This window comes from Pituophis catenifer, unplaced genomic scaffold (genome assembly GCF_029215685.1).
Source record: "Pituophis catenifer annectens isolate HBS135680 unplaced genomic scaffold, rPitCat1.0.hap2 SCAF_2, whole genome shotgun sequence".
Taxonomy (NCBI): Eukaryota; Metazoa; Chordata; class Lepidosauria; order Squamata; family Colubridae; genus Pituophis; species Pituophis catenifer.
In genome coordinates this window covers 116,219,311-116,241,437 of record NW_027256882.1, presented here as the reverse complement: position 1 = coordinate 116,241,437, position 22,127 = coordinate 116,219,311, and the positions used below count along the sequence as shown (strand labels likewise).

General features: G+C 33.7%; 1 protein-coding gene across 2 annotated transcripts in view; it reads left to right on the top strand.

Annotated features, from left to right (window-relative positions):
* The first annotated feature begins 201 nt into the window (after positions 1 to 201).
* The window catches only part of TENM2 (teneurin transmembrane protein 2), an 823,064-nt gene continuing 801,138 nt past the window's right edge, over positions 202 to 22,127 (top strand). For both annotated transcript variants that reach the window (XM_070937374.1, XM_070937373.1), the window contains exon 1: positions 202 to 427. In XM_070937374.1, the coding sequence (XP_070793475.1) occupies positions 202 to 427 (226 nt within the window). The remainder of the gene's footprint in view (positions 428 to 22,127) is intronic.

Genomic DNA, 22,127 nt, shown 5'->3' with positions numbered 1-22,127 from the left:
GAATTTTAACATTTTTTCTAAGATATATATATATATATATATTACATTACATACAATGTGTTATATACAGTCTCCATTTATGTAACACATAGATAAGAATCATTGCATTGTTCTTTTTCTATGTTTTGTAGGTAGTAAAGTAACCAGCCACATTTACATCAGTGGGGGAAAAAGATTTAATTTTCTCCTTGACTCAGAATTATGGATGTAAAAGACAGAAGGCACCGTTCTTTGACAAGAGGTAGATGTGGGAAGGAATGTCGCTATACAAGTTCTTCACTGGACAGTGAAGACTGCAGAGTACCTACTCAGAAGTCCTATAGTTCAAGCGAGACACTGAAGGCTTATGATCATGATACAAGAATGCATTATGGAAATCGAGTTACTGACCTAGTTCACAGAGAATCAGATGAATTTCCAAGACAAGGTATGTTATGGATTCTAGAATTTTACCAATATTATTGCAGTAACTTTTAAGTGACCATGTACTTACTTTGCATGTTCCTATGACAAATGTGTTTACTTGTGATTTGACATTACTGTACAAAATTCAAGTTCCGTGTGATGCTAAATTTTGAACATTTTGCCTTTAGGCATATTCAGAAATGCCTTTCTGTATTTCCCTTTCAGTATAGAAATATTAATAATTATTAATATTATGTAAGTATCATGATGTTATATTTAAGTATTCTAAATATTATAATCTTGCATTATGTCATCAAGATTTCTACATGTATAGTAGAAACATTTTCACATTTATTGTTTCTGGATTATTTGCACTCTGAAATTATTGGTGTGATTATTTTACAGCAAACTCACACCCAGTCTCCATCCAATGAGTTAATTTGCTATTTTTCCTGTTTCTTACTTAACTAAATTACATTTTGCTGAAATGTTTTCATCACTTGATATTTAATTTCACTTTAAAAAAAAATAAAAGCTAAAATCCCACCTAATTAATTTAATTTTATCTTTATGTTCTACTGTTTCATGGACAACCAGAGGTCTATAATTAAACCAAGGACTGAGAATTTATTTACATGAATGTATAAATTGTTGTCCAATATATTTTACATTTCAAGAATTTCATTAAAATGTATGAAGGATGTAGCAATTTTCTTTAGTTTGCTTACAGTATGTTTCTCTCTACATTTCTTTAAGTGTTTATTCATTGTGATTTTATTTCTTAATCTTTAAATTTCTCAATTAATCAAATAAATATACTTCAGATTTATAACATTGCATTTAATATAGCCATATCTATAATGCAGGATATGTAAATATTTGTAGGCTTGCATTGAGCTTCCTAGAATTCTTTTAAGTCATCTAATTCCTTTGTAAAATTGAACCAAGCCAGCTGTTTCTAGGATTTTCCCTAGCCTCAAATGAATCTCATACAATAAAATATCTTGAAAGATTACGGTACCTTGCCAACAAAATGGATCCCATAGGCTTATCGGTCTTGTGAGAGAATATTCGTTCAGCACTGATTTAATTTAATCCAATTTATAGTTATATAAATGCACTTGATGCTTGATGCTTTATAAATACCTTTTAATCTATCTGGATCATTGGTTCATATAATAATTAATCATATTTAATTGGTTTTATCAATACATTTATGAGATCATTGGTTTCATTTTTTTTTTCCTTTCCAAAACGTTAAAAAGTCTGTGGAACTATAAATAGCAAACCAGTTTCTCAGGATATTCTCCAAGGAAAGTCAGAATGGTTTTAGTCTTCCAAACAGCAATGCAAACTTGCTTAAACTCTGAAACGCTGATTAGCCAAGGACTCAAAGAACTTTATAGTTAAGTAGATATTTGTATTTGGATTTTCCACTGTTTGTTGTAGCCTCCACCTCACAACAATACACATCACATTACATCTATAGCATTACTTTTAAGAACAATGTTATTTCAATAAAACACGACTACCCCGTGTCTGGATCTCTTGGATTTTTAAAAGCTTCCTCCAACTTCCTTTTTCTTTCATGAAAGTAGTTTGAACTTGCCTGCTATATAAAATATTACCGTTTGGAATATTTTAGGTTTGAAAAGACCTCCGGGCTATTCAATAAACTATACTGATACTGTAATATTTTAGTTTAGATATATGTTGAGTGTGTGTGTGTGTGTGTGTGTGTGTGTGTGTGTGTGTGTGTGTGTGTAAGGGAGGGGGGACTCCAAAATGATCTAAAACAGACAATAAATTAATTGAATAATATGTATCTGCACTAGTGATGATTTTGATTTTTTAAAAGCTATAGAATATTTATATACTGTACACTAATTCATTCTGAGATTAATTCAGTAGTCTGATTTGCCACCATACAGATATGAATATGTGTTCAGACACATAGCTATAATTGAACATCTCAGAGAATGTTTTGTTGTTATAAATAACCTTAATTGCTTTTTATAATTGTATTAAGTTTTATAGTTTTCAGTGTTCAGTATTCAGATGTGTGGCCATATAAATTTGTTTAATATTTTTTTTTAACATTTTGGTTTAAAATACTTCTTTCTTCATTTTTTTCAGCTATTGCACCATTCAGTATTGTATGAAGTCATATATTTATGATAACCTGACAATTAGTTAGTGACACTTCAGATAATGATGACATCTAATAAAGACAAAAAATTAAATTTTAAACAACAATCTTTTAAACCTTGACACCTAGATGGTATAACACTTAAAATCAAGAAAATATACTTTCATAGCTCTGTTATGGGAAATTAGTAAAGTCTGAATTGAGAAATTTTCAGAATGTATAAATTTAAAAACATTGTAATTGAGATAGGTGAAAAGTAGACTGGGAAGAATGTTGGTAAAGAAGAAATAGCAAGCTATCTTGATTATTTTGTTTTCAAAATAGAAATGAACTATTTTCTGAACATAGTTGCTTCTTTAATATTTCAAAGAAGCCACAATACAAGCTTAATCTACTTTAATACTGAAACCCACTAGAGTGGGATTAATCTTTAAATAAAAAAAAACCTTTTTGTTTCTGTAACTTAATACTTTGTTATGGTGAGAAGGGAAAAGATAAGAAAATGAAGGAATAAACCTAGTAGGTACATTCTCCAAGTAATACTTTCTAAAAATTTAGGAAAATTTAATCAGTGAATCAAATAACTGTTAAAATATGCTTTATTAAGAATATAGTGAAGTACTTCACTATCAAGGATGGGAAGTTCTGAGTTGAGCCAGGTTTAAGATTATGGAGATAAAGTTATATGCAATAACATGGGAAATAAATGAGATTACAAGATATACATTGAAACTCCAGAAGCATATCAGTAGTTGTCTGATACAATTGAATTCAGTCCATACATAAAATAAATAAAACTCAAGTCATTAGTCTTATATATTATGTCATACTAATTATTCATGTAGGAATCTTTTTTCTACACAGGTCAACAAATCACAGTGAAGACACTTATCACTCATGAGAATATGGTTTCTTAGATAGCAAGGAAACATATGAGTTCAGTTAGGACCTTTTCCATTAATTCATTGGATCCAACTTTCTTATCACTGTCTTGGTATTAGTATCTGGTTTTCTGTTATGATTAGGACAATTTGGAGGAAGAGAAAATAGGTAATTAATTATCTAGCAGTTCCAAAATTAATACCCTCCCCCTTTAGAGTGAAAATTTGAGAGGGATCACACCGAGTCCTATTTTGCCTGCTAATAGCAAACTTCAATGATACAGGTAAGACTTTCTGTGAATAATCTTTGCTCACAGGGCAATGCTTGTACAACACTGATATATTTACCAAGGAAACTTAGCCAGGATTGAGGTATTTTAACCCTACTCTTTTTTCCCCATTTGCAAAGGCCACTTCCTGGAACAGGGAGAATTTCTGTCCTAACCAAATTGTTCTTGGGGGGGAGGGGTGGAGTACAGAGGCTGGTTGGAACTTTTGGAGGAACTGAGAGTGGGAGTGATCCATAACTAGATTGTAACCAATCAAGGAATATTTTGGGGGTCATTTCATCACAAAGCTTAAGAATCTCTGATTTTATTTTCAATAGTTAGAAACATTAGAAACACTAGGAGCTATAGAAAAAGAGTTGGACTCGAAGGCTCCAAGGTCATCAGTTTGGATTGTTCCTGCCAAAGACCCAAATCCACCCCCCTTCAGTTGACCATTATTTAGTGTGATTTAGCTTTGACCATTAGTTAATTAGATTCTTGTATATAGATAGCAATAATAAATTCATCTATACATTGAACTCAATGAACGCTCCTGCTTATTTGCACCTCACATTAGCATCCTTATGCTATTCAGTTAAAGGAAGAATTAAAGAAATAACCCGGCCTATCAATAGTTCCTAGTTAGAGAAATTTGGAAAATGCCTTCTATTTTACAGTGAACCTAAAATTCTGAACGTTTGTCTTTATTACTTCATTATAGAAAATTTATCCAAGTTATCATTCTTCCTTTTCACTATTATTATGGGAAAAGATTGCTAATTACAATTAAAGAGTTATATCAATGTATTAGAGTTCCTATTCCAAGAATTGGAATTGTCTTCTGTTACAATTGGGAACTGTCTAACATAATTTCTGAATGTTTTCTATGCCTTTTCCTCCTCCTCCTCCTCCTCCTCCTCCTCCTCCTCCTCCTCCTCCTCCTCCTCCTATTCTTCCTCCTCCTTCTCCGTTTTTGCTTTTCATTTCAATATACCAGTATTTGCATTAATTTCTGCTTTGACTATTTTCCTACCCACTTTTTTTTTTTAATATTATTCTGTCCAGAGTTAATTTGCATTCTCAATTGCTGGAAATTACAGGATTTGCTTTACTTTTATGCTGCAAATTATGATGCAAAATTAATCCTCTCCTAAAATCATATTGGGTGATACTTCTGATTTTTTATGTAACCAGTTTCAAAAGGTGACTTTATAATGACTTGATAATTCTAGATAATTCTAGATAGGAAACCCCTGAAAGTTATCATTATCTCCAAATAAAGGTCAAGAATAAATAGTTCACCCATGAGTTTTCTTTTTAAAACTTTTCAGATAAGTGCATGTTTTATCTACCATTATTTGACACAGCAGAAAGAGCTGTCCCAAGCAAGAAATATGAACTGCTGGAAATTACATAAGTTTATCTCAGGATCATTAAATTGATCATTACAATCAAAATAGGATTAAAGACCTACTAATGTTCCTTAACAATAGTTAGTTCAAAATAACAATTATAGAAGATGTTTAGACTTTGTGAGTTTTTAGTTACTGTAATTTTCATTAATAACCCAACCACTAAGAATCTGTCAATATGTTCCTATCTTTATTCATGTAACTTATTCTCAGTATTAAACCAACAGTCAAAAGAAACAAGATGATGCTTTGCATGAACTCCTGAAATTCACAGGGAATGGATATAGTGCTGGTCAAGACAGAGAGATGCCTCCTTGTGTACTTGATTAGACAACAACAAGCATTACTATAAAAATTGTTTGAATAAGCAAGTTAATACTTTTTTGATGCTATCTTATCCTCAGTTATATATATAAAAAGATGTATGCAGTGCTTTAAATGTGCAGAAATATTAATATTTTCCAAATGCTCTTTATCTGTGTGTGCGTGTGTGCAATGGGATGATACAATTAAGGTCTATGTGTATGTGTGGTGTGTGTGTATAATATATAGATATACCATATTTTTCACACCATAAAACACACCTAGCTTTTGGGGAGGAAAACAAAGGGAAAAAATCTGCCTCTGCTTCCCAGCAATTTGCCTCCTTGCAGCAAACAGCAAACAGCCTGGTCAGCTTCAGCATAGTCTGATTTAATACGAGAGCTGATTGACGGTTGGATCGTCCTCCACCAATCAGCTGTTCCACGTTGCATCTCGGCTGAAAACGGGAAGCATGGAGGCTGAAAATGGGCATGCGGAGGCCAAAAATGGGGCATGCAGAGGAGGCAATAGATAGCAGCAATGGGCAGCGATGATGGCAATGGGCAATGATGGCAGCGATGGGTGTTGGCAATCCCCACAGCCTGGAATAGCTGATTGGTGGTATTCTGGGAGGCCAATCGAACTTCCAATAAGCTACTCATGCTGAATCAGGTTGTGCTAAAGCTGACCACACTGTTTGCTGTTTGCTGCAAGAAGGCAAATTGCTGGGAGACAGAGGCCAAAGGGTAGGGCTAGCGGATGGGCCCCTACCCTTTGGCAACATTCGCTCTATAAGATGCACAGACATTTCCAACCACTTTGGGGGAGAGTAAGTGCATCTTACAGACCAAAAAATATGGTATATCTACCTGCATATACATATATGCACATTCATACACACACAAACACCTTCTGTAATAGAATTGTTCCTTTAATCATCCCATCATGTGTGTGGGGGGGGGAAGAGAGAGAGAGGGAGAGAGAGATAAATTCAGCAATCTTATAGGACCTATCTACATAGTGCTATTTTCTATGAATTCTAATATTAGCACTCTCTATTTTCATAAGGAGAACACAATCCTAATAATATCTATTCAAAAATAGTCTCCATTGATTTCTGTAAAAGTTATTGCCAGGCAAATAAATACACACACACACACACACACACACACACACACACACACACACACACACACACATATCTCCCTTCTTGGTACAACAACTATATTGTGTGGATTTACAGTTCATATTTTTGTAATAGTTCATTGAAAATAAGTTTTTAGTTCTATTTAGGTACTGTAGTTAACCAATAGTTCACAGACTATATTAAAATATATGTGAATTTTGATCTTGGAAGCCTACTGCATACTGCAATGGTTTTATATATTATTTTGGCATTATAACAACTTGTATATATAAGTAAATGTCGAAGAAAACATCTAATATTTTTCTTGGTATACCAAAGCACATTCAAAAATGTATATTTTTAAAAACAGACAATGCAATTTTTAAAAACCATAACTATTATATGCTCAAGTTTTGTAAAAAAAAAGTTCCCACTTTTGACAAAATTGCAATCAGAAACAGAAACTTTTTACAAAGAAGTCACCAAATTATTACTGAGCATTTCAGGGTGCATTCATAAATTGCTTTTTCTTTCATTCATCTTGAATTTAAAGTCAGCCTTGTAATCAACTCCAGAAGAATGAAATATATGCTTTGAAATGTTAACAACATATAACAAATAGGAATTGGTTAGTGATTTATAAAAGTCTCTTCTAATTCTTAGAATATCTTGATAGATAAACAACACCCAATATTTATTGTACTAAGAATGTCCTAAACCTTAGATTTAATTTTACTGGGGCATAATATAATATTTTCCTAGTATTTCTATCTGGTATATTCTATACTGTTTAAAGAGAAAGAGGATGAAAATAATAATTTCCTATTTTAAAAAAATCTACTTTGACCTGTTTTGAGGAGATGAATTAGTGAAATTATTAGCAATGATTTAAACATCTTAAAATAAGTTTTGTACAACTGTTTCTACAATATGATATCTATCAAATCATGTTGTCAGATCCTAGGCAATGGAGTTTGTGTGGTCTTGTTATACATGGCTTCAACTCAACCCTAGCAAATTCACATTAATTTTGAGTCTTCTGTAAATTTTGGATCTTCCATTCAGTGGGAATGAATATTTTCCATCTTTGGTTCTAGGATAGGTGCCACTGCCCTGGGGCACAATTTACAGGTTCTCTGGTTCTAACAGCTCCTAATTGAAGCTATGGAGAAGAGGACTTTTGCCTTTGTTTTGAATGCTAATTTTATTCATTCCTGGATTGGCAGACTCTGCTTAATCATACCTTGGTTGGATTAATGCAATATACACTACATAGGTTGCCTAAGAACAGTGGTGGGCTGCTGCATGGTCGCAAGGGTTCGGGTGAACCCTTAGCTCTGATCATTGGCTGGGCCGCCTACCTGCCCTGTTCTATGCTATCCATTTATAACTTACTTTCTGGCTCGTTGGCTGGCCCAGCTGCATTCTGCCCTGCTCCTGCTGTTCTCACCAGAGCTGCCTGAACTGATTAGGAGCCTGTTTGAAGCTCCGTTTCTCTCCCAAAGGAGCACATGCGAGCGAAGCGTGCAAGCATGCATGCACGCTCACAATCAGCAAACCGTTTGTTAAAGAAAGTGCAACCCACCTCTGCCTAAGAAGTCTACCTAGAAGCTCCATTGCAGATAGCTATAGGCATATATCGGCTGCACTGGATTTGAATACACTTCCAAGTAAAATTTAAAATGCTGGTTATTCCCTATAAAGCTCTACATGGCATAGAATGTTATTTATAAACCACATGTCCTAATAGGATGGGCATGTTTCAGCTACCTTAACTGACACAATTTGATGTGGGAAAATCAGGAGGCTTGGTTTGGTTTTGTTTTTCTGCTGAAGCATCTGTGCTCTGGAAGTATCTCCACTGCAACCTCCACAAATATATAATTAGTTGGCCAACCTTGTTTTTAGGAAACCTGTATCAAAATCTGGTTGCTTCTTTAGGCTAGTTGGATAGAAGCCCCTGCCTTTTAGGATTTAACATGAATTTGAGTTCCTATTAATTTTTGTTGTTGGTTTTTAACTATACTGTTTTCTAATTTGTTGATTATACAACACACAAATTTCCAGGTTATGTTTTTTAAATAAATAAATAAAATAAATAAAAATGCAAACTTAATGCCTGTATTTGCAACTCTAATTTAAATGTTTAGTGTTTACATTTCTTTACATTTTGTAGCTCTAGAGTAATATTTATGAAAAAAGATACTGTGACAGAATGGAGAAGATAAACACTGTTTTCCATTCTGTAACTGACTGCTAAGACTGACAACAAACTACAATTAAGAAGGTAACCTAAACCGGAGAAAGAGATGAGATAAAAACTGGTCTTGAAATACAACTGGAAGTTTCAACTGGTCCAGAATGTGGCAGGATACGCCATTCTAGCTACACTGAGGTTTGCCCAGGTTACTTGGCTACTGTCCAGGCTGTGCTAGCCAACTGCCAGTATACTTCTTGATGCAATTCAGTGTTTTGATTTTCATGTTTAGGGCCCCAAATGGCACAAATGAAGGAGTCGCTAAATGAAACCTCACATGATGGCAACCGTGCTTGTATTATTTTATTTCATCTTTCATTTTCCTTCAGCATCAAAATAATCAAACAGTTGGATGAGCCCAATTTTTTGAGAGTGGGGAGAAGGTAGGAAGCATGATAAAAGGGTAATCTTTGTTTTTTTTTCAGCAAGCCTGGGAATCCCTTGGCAATAGGGAACCTACCTACTACTGTATTGCTGGATTATATGCAATATCCTCCTTCTCATAGTCTTTGTTTATCTAAGTTTATTGTTTTAATTGGTTTTGTGGAATGTTTAATTGATGATTTTACTGTATGCTGCCCAGGGTCAATTCATATAAGAAGGGTGGCTATATAATTTTGGCCAATGAATAAATAATTCAATAAATTGCACCATTAATATAACTAGTGAATTATTTTACTGATTTTTTAAAAAATTAAAATCTAATAATCCAATAACAATTTATTGTATTCCCAATAAATGCTCAGTTTCTCTTCATGTGTGATTGCAGAAATAAATCAGTGCATCAGTGAAGATGAAGAACACTATGTGTGGGCTTGCCTGTTCAGGGGCATTGATGGTAAATATAAAAATCTTCCACTCTGGCTCCAATATTATTCAAAAACAATGTAAAAACTAACCAGTAGTTTCTCATATAAGAACATTGTTTAATATTAGTTATGTTTTTTTTAAATATATTTTATAATAGTTTATTTATGCAATCACAATCAGATACAGATTTTTTGTTATTCTTAAAGAAAGGGAATAGTATAATTTAAATATAATTTAAATTTGAAGAACAACTAAAATAGTGTACTTGTCAGGGTTCCAGGTAATACACCCATAATATACAGAACTCCTAGGCAATTAAATTCATCAAAAACAGTTTTATTTGGATATATCATATTGGCACAGGCTGGTGAAAACCGACTCTGAATGTTCTCTGGTTTTCACCTACTAATTAAAAGTAAAAGTTTTCCTCCTTCCCCAAACAATCAGTCACATGGTCCAATCAAGGTGTCATCCGGTTGCCTGGCACCTTCATGCCTCCTCTCTCTGATCACCTGTAGGAATGTCCTTGGTTCCCAGGAGAAAGTATTTGGTTTTGGCTACAAACCCCAGCTATCTCTATTCCCCCCTCCCTATCTCTCAGCTCCAGTGTGGCAATACTGAAGCCTCAAAATGGCCTCAGTCAGGTCACTTCAGGGTTGACAATTCAATTCAATTGAATTAATAATCAAAGGGGAAAGCAAAGAAGATAAAATTAAGCTATTGAATATATTAAAACAACCTGAAGAATAAGTGAAGAACATTAAAAAAAAAAAGAAAAAGAATTATCTATTAGCTTGGGGAAAACAAATTAACAGGATTGCTAGACTGTTAATCGTCTCTCAGCAATAGTGATTGTAAGAAATTTGGAAACCCTTCTGGAGATATTTACTGAGCTGTCAGCTAAAATAAAGTTACTGATCTCTTCATCTGATCTTGCGTGAATGTGAGTCAGAAAAGTAATTGTTAATTCAATGCACCACCTCTTGTAAAGAAGGGAATTGGAAAATGATATGTGTAACAGCTTCTATTTCCTCTTGGGGCAAAAGCAAAGCCATTCTTGGATTGGAGCATTTTGAAATCTTTTCTTAAAATAGAAGGAAAGCAAAACATTAAATCAGAGATGACAAAAATGCTTTCCAAGTATTTTTCATGAGATAACAATTTCCCAACTATTATCCAGACTCTAGTGTATTTATATGTATATATGTACTCCAGGGGTGGGTTCTACTTACCTTAACTACCGGTTTGTAGCAGGGCCATGCACGCTTGCTTGCTTCATTCGCACGTGCACTCTTCTGCACATACACAGAAGCATTTTGGTGATGTTGGGATCGATGGGCGGGGCCTCCCGCCAGTTTTATTACCGGTTCTATAGAACTGGTGCGAACCGGGGGCAACCCACCACTGATGTACTCCATGTCTATGTACACACACCCGTGATTGTTTTGGAAAGACAAACAAGACAAAAATATATACAAGTCTTAATTATTGGCCACTCAAACATAAACATAAATTAACATAACAAACATTGCAAACTAGTAAGCTGATAAACATATTAGCATCAGTAAAATCATTAAACTTTCACTCATATCAGATTAATGTTTCTAATTTGCCACCTAAATAAATTATATCATAAATGAAACTTTGATATTTCTGAGGTAGAATTAAAAAAGTGTCTCTGCTTTACGTAATGAATACACATTTTTGTTTTCTACCCTGATTTCCATATTTTTAAATCACATTTATCCCGAACTTTGATTCTATGTTTGAGTCTGTGTACATGTACTCTCATGCATGCAATTAAATATGTGCTCTCATATTAGCTTTCTTGCCAAATTCTTGTTTAAAAAAAACATTGTAAATGCATACATTATCACCATGATCTGCTTCAAGCTCTGAATTCATTAAGAAGATTGTTAATAAAATGCAGAATGATATATCACAATTTTAATGCTCTGTCTCCCAAAGTTAATGAAGAGTTATAATTTTCTAGATGACAAATTAAAAGGAGGTTAAAATGGTGGATAAGATTGCCTAGAGATTTAGCAACATTCTAATTAAAATAAAGGGCATTAAAGTGAATTAAAATCTTGATTTGGGAGGGATTAAAAAGTATGAGGAATATGTGGCTTATTATTGCTAGAGGCCAAAATTTGTGTATAAATAGGAAAGATATTGTAAACCTTACAGAAGTTTTTTTTTTAAAAAAAAAGATCTTAATAATATTGTGTAGAAAAGCAAATGTTTTCTCATTATTTGTCACTGAAATCTTCATCAACACAATAGGCTACATTTCAGTTTTATTAGAAACACGGCTGCAATTCATTATTTTTTTCCAAGCTCTGGTAAAACGTAGAGATCTATTCTATCTCTGACATTCATAATATTTATAAATATACTTCTACTGTAAAATTGTTTTGTGTGGTGATCTTTATGTTTGATAATACAAAATATTATCAAAAAATCATTCGGTTTTGGATTATTATCTTTTTTGTTCTTTTTTTTTTTTTTTTGCAATTCCCATGGATTTCACAGATGAACAAATTATATTGTTTATATATAATCTAATATTGCATTTCCATTTACATAAAAACCCACACACACACACCAAAACAGAACAATCAAGACTCAGGCTCCATTGAGACCTTTTCCAAAGTGCCCAATACATAATTATTGAGCATTTTAAGCAGGTGGCATTTTAGAAGCTTTAAAATACTCTTTAAAGATTAATTGACCAAAAATATCTACCTCCCACCCAAATTAAAACATCTTTCCTCACTGTCAGGCCTAAACCAAAAGATGATGTAGCAAAATCCAATCAACTCCAATCCTTTATTTCCTTAAATGGACAAAATCTTGCCAAATTAAAGCTATAATTATAAGTTTGACTCTTTCAGAATGGCAAGGAAGAAATTGCTGAAAAAGTTGGTTTCAAGGCTAAAACCCATTCCAATTAGAAGCTGCTATTTGACACAGGGGTGGAGCAAAGCAGCACACTGGAGGAAGGTATGGGGAAGATGCCTTCTCATTCAAGGTACTGAGAAGAAGACTTCTCATTACTCAAGAAGCAGATAAGATCTGATTGGAAGTCTGCAAAGACCTGGGAAAGAGCTATGGTAACAGAATGGCTAGTGCCTGATAATTAGAAATAATCCAAAAAGAGAACCTGTGCTATAACTTTCTGGTAATAAGGTTGGGCAGTGAAATCGGATCAAGCAGAGATCTATTGAAGCCCTCTGGCTATGTGAGGGATGAGCTACAGATGGACAAGTGGTATGATGGACTACAGTGAAGGAACAGTTTCTTAGGAAAGAGCGGTTGCATTCTAAGGAAGAGGGGAAGTGACAAGATGCAATCCATCTAAGAGTTAAACAGGAGATGGAGAAAAAGAGTCAGGATAACCACTTGCTAGAATTTCCCAGGGTATGTCTATTGATATGAGAGTAGTAAAGATTGAATCTGGTAACATTCTGTCTATTGGGTATAAGCAGATAAACTTTGAACTTTGGCTGTATTGCTCTATGGTGTTCTTGGGCTGGCCTAACAGGCTACCTGAGCACCATTATTTTTTAGAGGCAAGACTCTGCCTGTCTTGTTTACATTAGAGATTGATCCATCAGTTGGTTATCAGGTTCTCCTACCAATTTCCTTGTTGGATTGTTTCATGGATTGTCTGTCAGACAGTTGGTGTTACGAGATTTTCCTTTACAAATCTAACTTTTATAGAGAGAATGGAGGGGAACTATCAGGCCCAAGAAACCAAGAAAAACATGAGTTACTTCAGGGTAGTTTTTAAAAAATTATTATTTGCCTAGAAGCAGAAATTTTGCCAGACTAAAACACTTACTGTAGCTGCCTGACTGTTTAGATATATCTGCTGGAGAGGGGGCACTTCCTCTTTTCCTACATATCAAAGATACCAAGTGATATTGCCTCTTTAATTTTTGATGGGAAATTTAGGTTTTTGATGGGAGATTAATTTTAAGGTTTTCTGAGATAGGACAGAAGAAAAGCCTAAAGCATTGTTGGAAAAAGACAGACCAAATACAATTCCACATTAGAGATTACATTGTGGCAGTATAAATGGTAAAACATTCTTATCTTTAGGCTCTTATTGCATCTGCAGGTACCTGGCTAGCAGCTCTGTAAGATGGCACATAGGGTTCAAAAGAAAGAAATGCAAAAAAAGCCAGGGTAGGCTAACACAAGGAAAGAGATTTCTTTTAGGTTTGATAAGAAATGCTTCTGGAATGAGAGGTGAGTGAAAAAGACATGGAACAGAGGAAGCAAAGACTTTGAAAATCAGAAGCCAGAATTCATAGCTAAAGAGAAGAGCTAGGATGGTGTCAGAGGTGGTTGAAACCAAAGAATAAGCTGCAGAAAAGAGTCAGCGGAAAGATAATGCAGCTTTAGACAGTAGCAAACCATGTGGATCAGGTGATTAAAAATTCTGGGCAAGAGAATATTAACGGTGGGGGGAAATATAAGCATTCCTAAACTGATAGATAAGATATTGTGGGGAGGTGGAGAAACCAGGAGCAAAGTAGAGTAGTCTGCTCTTTGTTTTTATTTTATCAGGTGTGCTTGTAACTTGTACATTTTACAGTCATTGTGAGTGAGATAGCTTTGTATTTATAAATAAATAAAAACCATGAATGAAAGAGGGAAAAAATTCACAAGCAGTTATTTTGTGTGCTGTATGATCATTTCCTGAAAAACCAAAACCTTATGATGCTGCCTTTCAAACAGGAATAGTAACTGAATACCCTTAAAATTAGAACAAAGCACTTGCCAAATTTTCAAAGGAATCAAACAATAGCTTTCTGGATATACCCATAGTAATTTATGTTCAAAATTATTCTCATTTCACTTAAAAGTAGAATTTAAAGTACACATTTATTTGACACGGTTTAATGGATAGAAGTTTCAGAGATAAGTTTCTATAATGAAAATCTAGGGACTGTCTATCTCCAAACCTCTATTTAAATTGTCTGAAAGAAATTACTATAAGGATCCTTCTTAAAGCATTAAAAAGTCTACAAATAAAATTTATTGTGACTATGGTTACGATTCCCTATAAACTGACAGAAATATTCAGTCATATATTTATTCCATCATTAATTGTGTAAAGCAAGTTAAAATGTTTAAATCTACTAATGATACTATCTTCCTTGGGATACTTACTGGAAGACACTTAATCTGAACAGTAAAAATCCCCATTTTTATAGAAATAGTATATTATATTTATTCTACTTAACTGAATAAGCTATTGCCTATTTTATTGTACAATGCCCTCATGTTTTAACAAAACATTGATGATTATCAATAATAGCAAGAATATTATCTGCATAGAATAGTAGCAATAGAATAGCCTTAGACTTATATACCATTTCACAGTGCTTTACAGCCCTCTCTGTAAACTGAGTCAGTTTACAAATTACAGAGTCAGCATATTGCCCCCAACAATCTCGGTCCTCATTTTACCAACCTCAGAAGGATCTTGACATGGAGAGACTCAAACTGCTGAACTGCTGATAGTCATCAGTCAGCCAAATTAGCCAGCAATACTGCATTCTAACCACTGAATCACTATGGCTTTGTTGCAATTTAAACTCTTTGATAACAAATATTTATTTGATTATTTAATTGCACTGACAATATCATATTAAGAGCAGATAAAAGACAATATTGACATTTTCTCAGTACTATTTGCAGTTACTATACCTGAGGGTTAAAATGCCACCTGTAGAAATAGAAGGGAATTCATTTTTTTCTAAAACATATTTCAAAAAATTAATCTGCATCGTATCATGCTTTATCTGCATCTAAAGCTGAATCAAGTGTCTTAGATGGAGCTTCCAAAATAGCAACCAACAGTTTGAAATTATCAGAAGATTGCCTTCCTTTTATAAAACTATATTTTGTGAGGTGTACTCTGTATTGTATAATATCTGTTATAAAGTTACTGTCAGATAAATTTGGAGGTTTTGTCTTCTCCATTTGTCATATTCACAATTTATTATATTGTTTTTGAACTACCATATTTTTCGGAATATAAGACACACTCCCCCCCCCCCAAAAAAAAGAAGCTGAAAATTTGAGTGTGTCTTATATTTCGAATGTAGCCCTGCCCACCGGCTGGCCCCCACCCTTTGGCTTCCGCCATCCTCTTCCTTGCTGCAGATATTGTCACACATGCTCAAAACCAGCAAACTATTGTGCTGAAGCTGACCAGGCTAAGGATACTAGCCAGATGAATAACTGGTAGGCAGATTTTTTTTTTCCTATTTTCCTCCCCCAAAACTAAGGTGCCTCTTATACTCCGGTGTGTCTTATACTCTGAAAAATACGATATTTTTGTTTTGTATGCTATCCTAATAATTTCGGAAGTGGGCAGCCTTTAAAATGATGGGTTTGTCTTGGCAATTTCTCTGTATATTTTTCATGCATAACTTATTTTGATAGGGGAGAGAAGGAGGTGCTTTCTAGTGATGGCCAATGTCAAGCCCACAAACTTTCACTTTTAGATTTGCATTTACAACTTGCCATGCTAATAACCTAGAGTGGTTATAATGTAACTCCCATTTTAGGTATAATTTATTTTTATATATTACATGTTCTTTTGAATTTGTCAGGGAATTTAAAATCTGTGAAATATCTGGATATTTGCATTTCAAATACTTCAGAAATTAAAGCTCTTCATAACAGGCATTGTTATATAGAATTCTTGAAGTGAAACTGTGCTAAAAATTACATAGTGCGGAGTTATGGCACAGGATTCATTTTAACAAAACATCTCAAAAATAAATATGCATATGTTTTCATACTAAGAAAATTATAATAAAGCACTGCTTAATAGCTAGTTAAGAGCAACAAATAATGTACTGGATGTTTGCTAGAAACCCAGAACTATGCCTCAATGAAAATTCAAATCAGCAAGCAATCAAATGTGCATTTGTGTGGGACTGCAAATATTAAAAGTTAAAATCATTCAAATTCAGTTGCAGAGTCTACCTACCTACCTACCTACCTACCTACCTACCTACCTACCTAAGAAGAGTGTTACACACTTCTTTTTCCCTAAAAAAATCCCATAGTAAAATGGAAATCTTTTAGCAACAAGAGTCTTTTTTGTCATAATCTGGGAATGCAATGTTTAAAATGTATGTCAGGAAGTAAGTCTGACTAAATTCCGATGTGATTGTGTGATGAAATTTTATTTTTATAACATTTATAAATACAAACAATTTGATTGTCCAACAAATGTTTGGATTTATTCCAACAGAATATGATGTCTTGCTACAGTAAATTATGGACAGTTTATAGACCCCAAGACAGAAAAACACCCCAACAAAGGAAAATATAGACATATATATAATATATATATGTCTATATTTATAAATATATAAAATATATTTATAGACATGTCATCAAAACAAGAAATGACAACTTGTAATATACCATTGTTAATACAGGTAATCCTTGATTTATGATCACAATTGGGATCAGAATTTCTCTTATTAAGTAGTTTGTTAAATGAATCACGGCCAATATTTTACTATTTTGGTTGTTTCTTTTCCCTGCATTTGATATATTCTGTTTTTATTTGCTTGCTAGGTTTTGTACAGTGGATGTTTTGTGTGTTTATTATTACCTGCCAAAGTTTATTGTTTGATTATGAATAAACAAATATTTTTTTTTACAGAAAAGTAGAAAGGAAAAGGGGATACACTATCTATCAAGGCCATAATCACTCATTGGACATATGCAGTAGTATACCATATACCATGCTCTGCTTTCTCTCTTTTCTCTCAAGCAATTATCTTGAATGGGTAGGGAAAGAATGTTGGAATTCACCATTAAAATTTGTGAGCTTCTACATGAGAGTTTAATGACTAAAAATGAATTTAACAGCATTTTAATTCTATGCTTTTTGGGGATGATTATGATTTTCACAGTACAATATAGGAATTTAATAGCTATATTTCCATCTTCTTGAATTCATATTAACATCAGTAATACACTATTCACTCATTATACTCTTTAAAAAGTACATTGTAGTTTTGAGTGAATGAGGTGAGATCACCAGGGATAGTTGAAATATGTAGAAGAATTTAAGCTACAAGAGTTTTTCAACTAATTGATTTGATTTAATATTTTCAAATGTGCAGATTGAATTTTGTGTCTATTAATAGGCCGACTTCCATAAAAATGGTAGATTAAACAGTGATTTACTACTTGATGGCTTAATATGTTATACAGAGTAAGGCAAATTATTAAGCCCTGGATTTAATTTGGACAATAAGCTTATTCATTCATTTATTTATCATCCCACAAAAATGAATCTAGGCAGCAAAAAGAGGGCTAAAATAATGCAAAACCAGAGTATAAAATAAGATAAGTAATATATGCAGTATTGCAAGATATAACATTATACATTTCTAGTCCAATAAATGAACCAATCAATAAATTGACAGAGCTAATTTAACCTGCAACCCTATGACATAAAAGAATTTGTAGGTAATATCCAGCACCTTAAATTGCACATTGAAGCCAATTAATAATCAGCACAACTAACGAAACAGTGAGAACATGTCACCACACATGACACTCACAGCATTGTTCCAACTGCTGCCATCAAGGTCCACTAGTTCCAGCTTCAGGGATGCTTCTGATTAGTACACACATTCCCTTAGCCAGCAATACAAAGTATCTGACCAATCTTCTCATTCTCCTAACTAGATACTGTCATAGCCAAATCCAGTCTAATTCTAAACCACATCCACCAAAAAACTTCCCAATCCATAATATAAAAGTTCAACATCTGGCAGTGGCCAGTTCTTAAAGTTGATTTTAACTGAGGACCAATAGATAAGAATGGCAAAGTGGGCATTATTGGCCCCATGAAATGACTGGGTGAGATAATTTCTCAATTTTGTATCAGGTATCATCAATGTGTGATAATATCCAATTATACATGTTGACCGTGTTTGGGCCTTCCTGGGCACAATCTGGATGACATCTTGTGCTCACTGCTCCTACTCAAACAGCCAGTGGCAGTTGTGGACAAGAGGGTGTTTGCACAGACTCATCTACAGTAGGGTACTAGTTCTGCCCGTTCCTGGACCTGGCTTTCATATAGTAACTCATACTTTTATCATGATTGGATTTCCATACTGCTGTCTACATTAGACTACCCTTGAAGACCACCTGGAGTTGGAGCTGGTCCAGAATGCAGTAGCTCAGTCATGCTCACATGTCCCCATTGTTTACTGAGCCATGCTGATTTTCAATTGGCTTCTGTGTGCAATTCAAGGTGCTGATTGTTACCTATAAAGCCTTTTATACTATAAGGTCTGATCACTTGAGGGAATAGTTGTCTCCAGATGATTTTGGCCCATCACTTGAGAGAACAGTTCAGGTCTTTTAATCAAATAATGTCATCTTGTAGAACCTTCTTTTTGGTAATGCCTGCTCTCTGGAATAACATTCTGCCAGATTAATACTGATACCATTAATGACTTTCAGAAAACTGTTCAAAACCTAGTTGTTCTCTCAGGCTCTGAGTTATCATGATTGTGGAATCCCTCTAGTTTTAGATTTTGTGATATTGAGTGAGTCCTCATATAGCTTTTTTTTTTTTTAAGTAAGCCATTCGGAGCTATTAAGGAATCAAACTTGGTGACCTCAAACTTGAAATAAATCTATCAATAAGTTTCAATGTGACAGAATGGGAAAATAATTAAATATATTTGAAAAAAATATTGTATTTGATTGTGACTTTCATTTCATTACATTTAGATCTAAATCAATTTAAATTGTACTTCACTTTCTTGGCAGTGGCAAAGGTGTTGTCTGTTCATTGAAGCAATGAGATAAAGTCTTCAATTAATTAGCATGTTTATTATAAAATGAAATAGATAAGTAAGAGAGAATAGTTAATATTTCACATCTTGCCTTATCTTTTTTATTGCTGAATATGAACCCAGACAAACAGTAGGATAACAATAAATTAATATGATATTTATTGTGAACAGAGAATTTAGAAAATGCTGAAAAATAATGCACTACAGCATTCTAATGTGTTTCAAGATGTGATGGAAACAGCCATAAATTCATACATCTACACAGATTCATAATGTGTATGAATGAAAATGCTACTGTATGAATGGACTAAATTTACAAACTTGGATTTCAAAGAGACACTTTTTAAAAAAAAAAAATGCTGTTTTATTTGATCTCATCTAATCAACTGAGACCCAACTGATGTTAAACTCTGTTTACTGAAAACCAGTACAGATATTTTGAAAAACACCTGAGTAAATGGAAAGTACAATAATTGTTGAAAATGGTTCCACTGTTTTTCCAGTACAAAGAAATAATCTAGTACACATGACTTATATTATGTATTGTATTGTATTGTATTGTATTGTATTGTATTGTATTGTATTGTATTGTATTGTATTGTATTGTATTGTATTGTATTGTATAATAGTAAATATTATTATTGTGATATATAAGTAACAATTTTCTACTAGATCTAACTTTCTGAAGAATGAGTTTTAATATGGGAAAATATTCAGTTGTGAAAACTTCACCATAATCTTTGTTGTGAATGATGCAGGCAAAGTTTGTTTTTCCCGTACAGGAACATTCTGGCTAATGTCTTACTAGTGATTTATAGCAACTTTCAGCATCACACAGCCATTGTTGTGGCAGTATAATGGTTGGATAATATTGGTTAGATAACATTATAAGGTGCTATAAATCACTAGAGAGGAAATAGCCTATGCCTAAATCACTTGTTGAACTGCAATTTCTAGTAGATCTCCTAATGAAGGCTCTATGACCAGGAGGGGATGTCATGACAAGCCTCAAGCTTCGTGACTAAGCATCAAGGTAAACAGTCAAGCAGCCTGGAAAGTTAATCACTTAGGAGAGGGTAATTACCACCCATTTATTTATGCTCTTCAGCTGAATCTGCAACAAGAGTACAGCAAAGCCATGGTAAACTATGCGCTAAATCACAAGGGGCCTAGCCCTGTAGAAATTTGCAGACCAATTATTTTTCCCTGTGTTCGTTCTGTATGTTCTAGCCAGAGAGGTTATATGTAGGGCGGACAAGTTCATAAACATTTTCTTGCAGAACGTTTATTATTCTATTACTGTGATTTCAGATGACTCCACACAGTACATAGCCCAGTATTTTACTTATCTTTAAATTTTACTTATCTTTACTGTCCATATAGTTTTCTTGGTAGTAATAGGGAAAGAGTTTTCAGTAATAGAAAAAAAAGTTTGCTATTCCTTTTTCCTGGAAGCTTGTTTGATTTTGCAGTCTTGTCTACACTTCTGATATCTTGTGATAGTCTCCTCTCCAGGTAGTTATGAAAGTCAACCTACTTAGATTTTCAAGATTAGCCAAGACCAGCTGGGTACTGACATGAAAGAGAGCTGACCTTAAAGAAGATGCTAGCTTTTTTATGTATTTACTATTGTCATTCAAAGGAGGTATTTTCTTTTTTCCCCAATTCAACAGAATGTTGGAAATCAATTATGTCAAGGAGTTCATGACTTTGTCTGTCTCTCCCAAACTGAACAAAATGAGATCAAATTTCTTTTGTAGGGGAAGATGTTCAGCAAACAACAACAACAACCAGAAATAGGTTAGAGAAATTCATATACAACAGAAACATCTCCTGCCTCAATCAGTTATTCATCCCATGAGTTGGGCAATTGTGCGACCGTACAGAATGCTGTTGATTGCAACATGCTACGTCCTTCTCTTCCTTCCTGGTCATGTGACCCTCAGCAGAACTTAGATTTACAGCAGATGTCAATTTGTTGCTTTTACAAAAAAAAAAAGAATAAATAATCTTTCTCCCATTGAAATACATGTAAGAGAAGAAGACAGCATTTTGTTAAAAAAATTACATATTCTTTTGAAACAACTAAAATATGTTAATTTTATTTTCTGTATAATAAAATCTAACTTTCCATTACAATAAAAGGTAAGTAGCCCTGCAGTGTTAATACAAAAACAAAATCACAGTGGAAACAATAAGTGAGCAAGAAAGTTACTTGGCATTATTCCTTGCAATGATTATATCATTTAATTGCCTGGCAACTTTTGCTTTATGTATAAAACAAACAAACAGACAGACAGACAGACAGACAGACAGACAGGCAGGCAGGCAGGCAGGCAGGCAGGCAAAAAAACAACAATAACATAATGCCCCAACTGGTTCAAAGACATTAATTGTGAAACAGACTTAATCATACATATGGAAACTAACTTTGCCCATGACAATGGCATCTACTTGAATAAAGGGCTTTTGCAAATATTTACTTTTTATTTATTTATTTATTTATTTATTTATTTATTTATTTATTTATTTATTTTGATTTTTATACTGCCTTTCTCCAACAGCCGAGATAAAACATAACATACAAAATTTTAAAAAACAGTTTAAAAGACATTAAATAATTTCGGCCCTCAATTTAAAACAACCCAG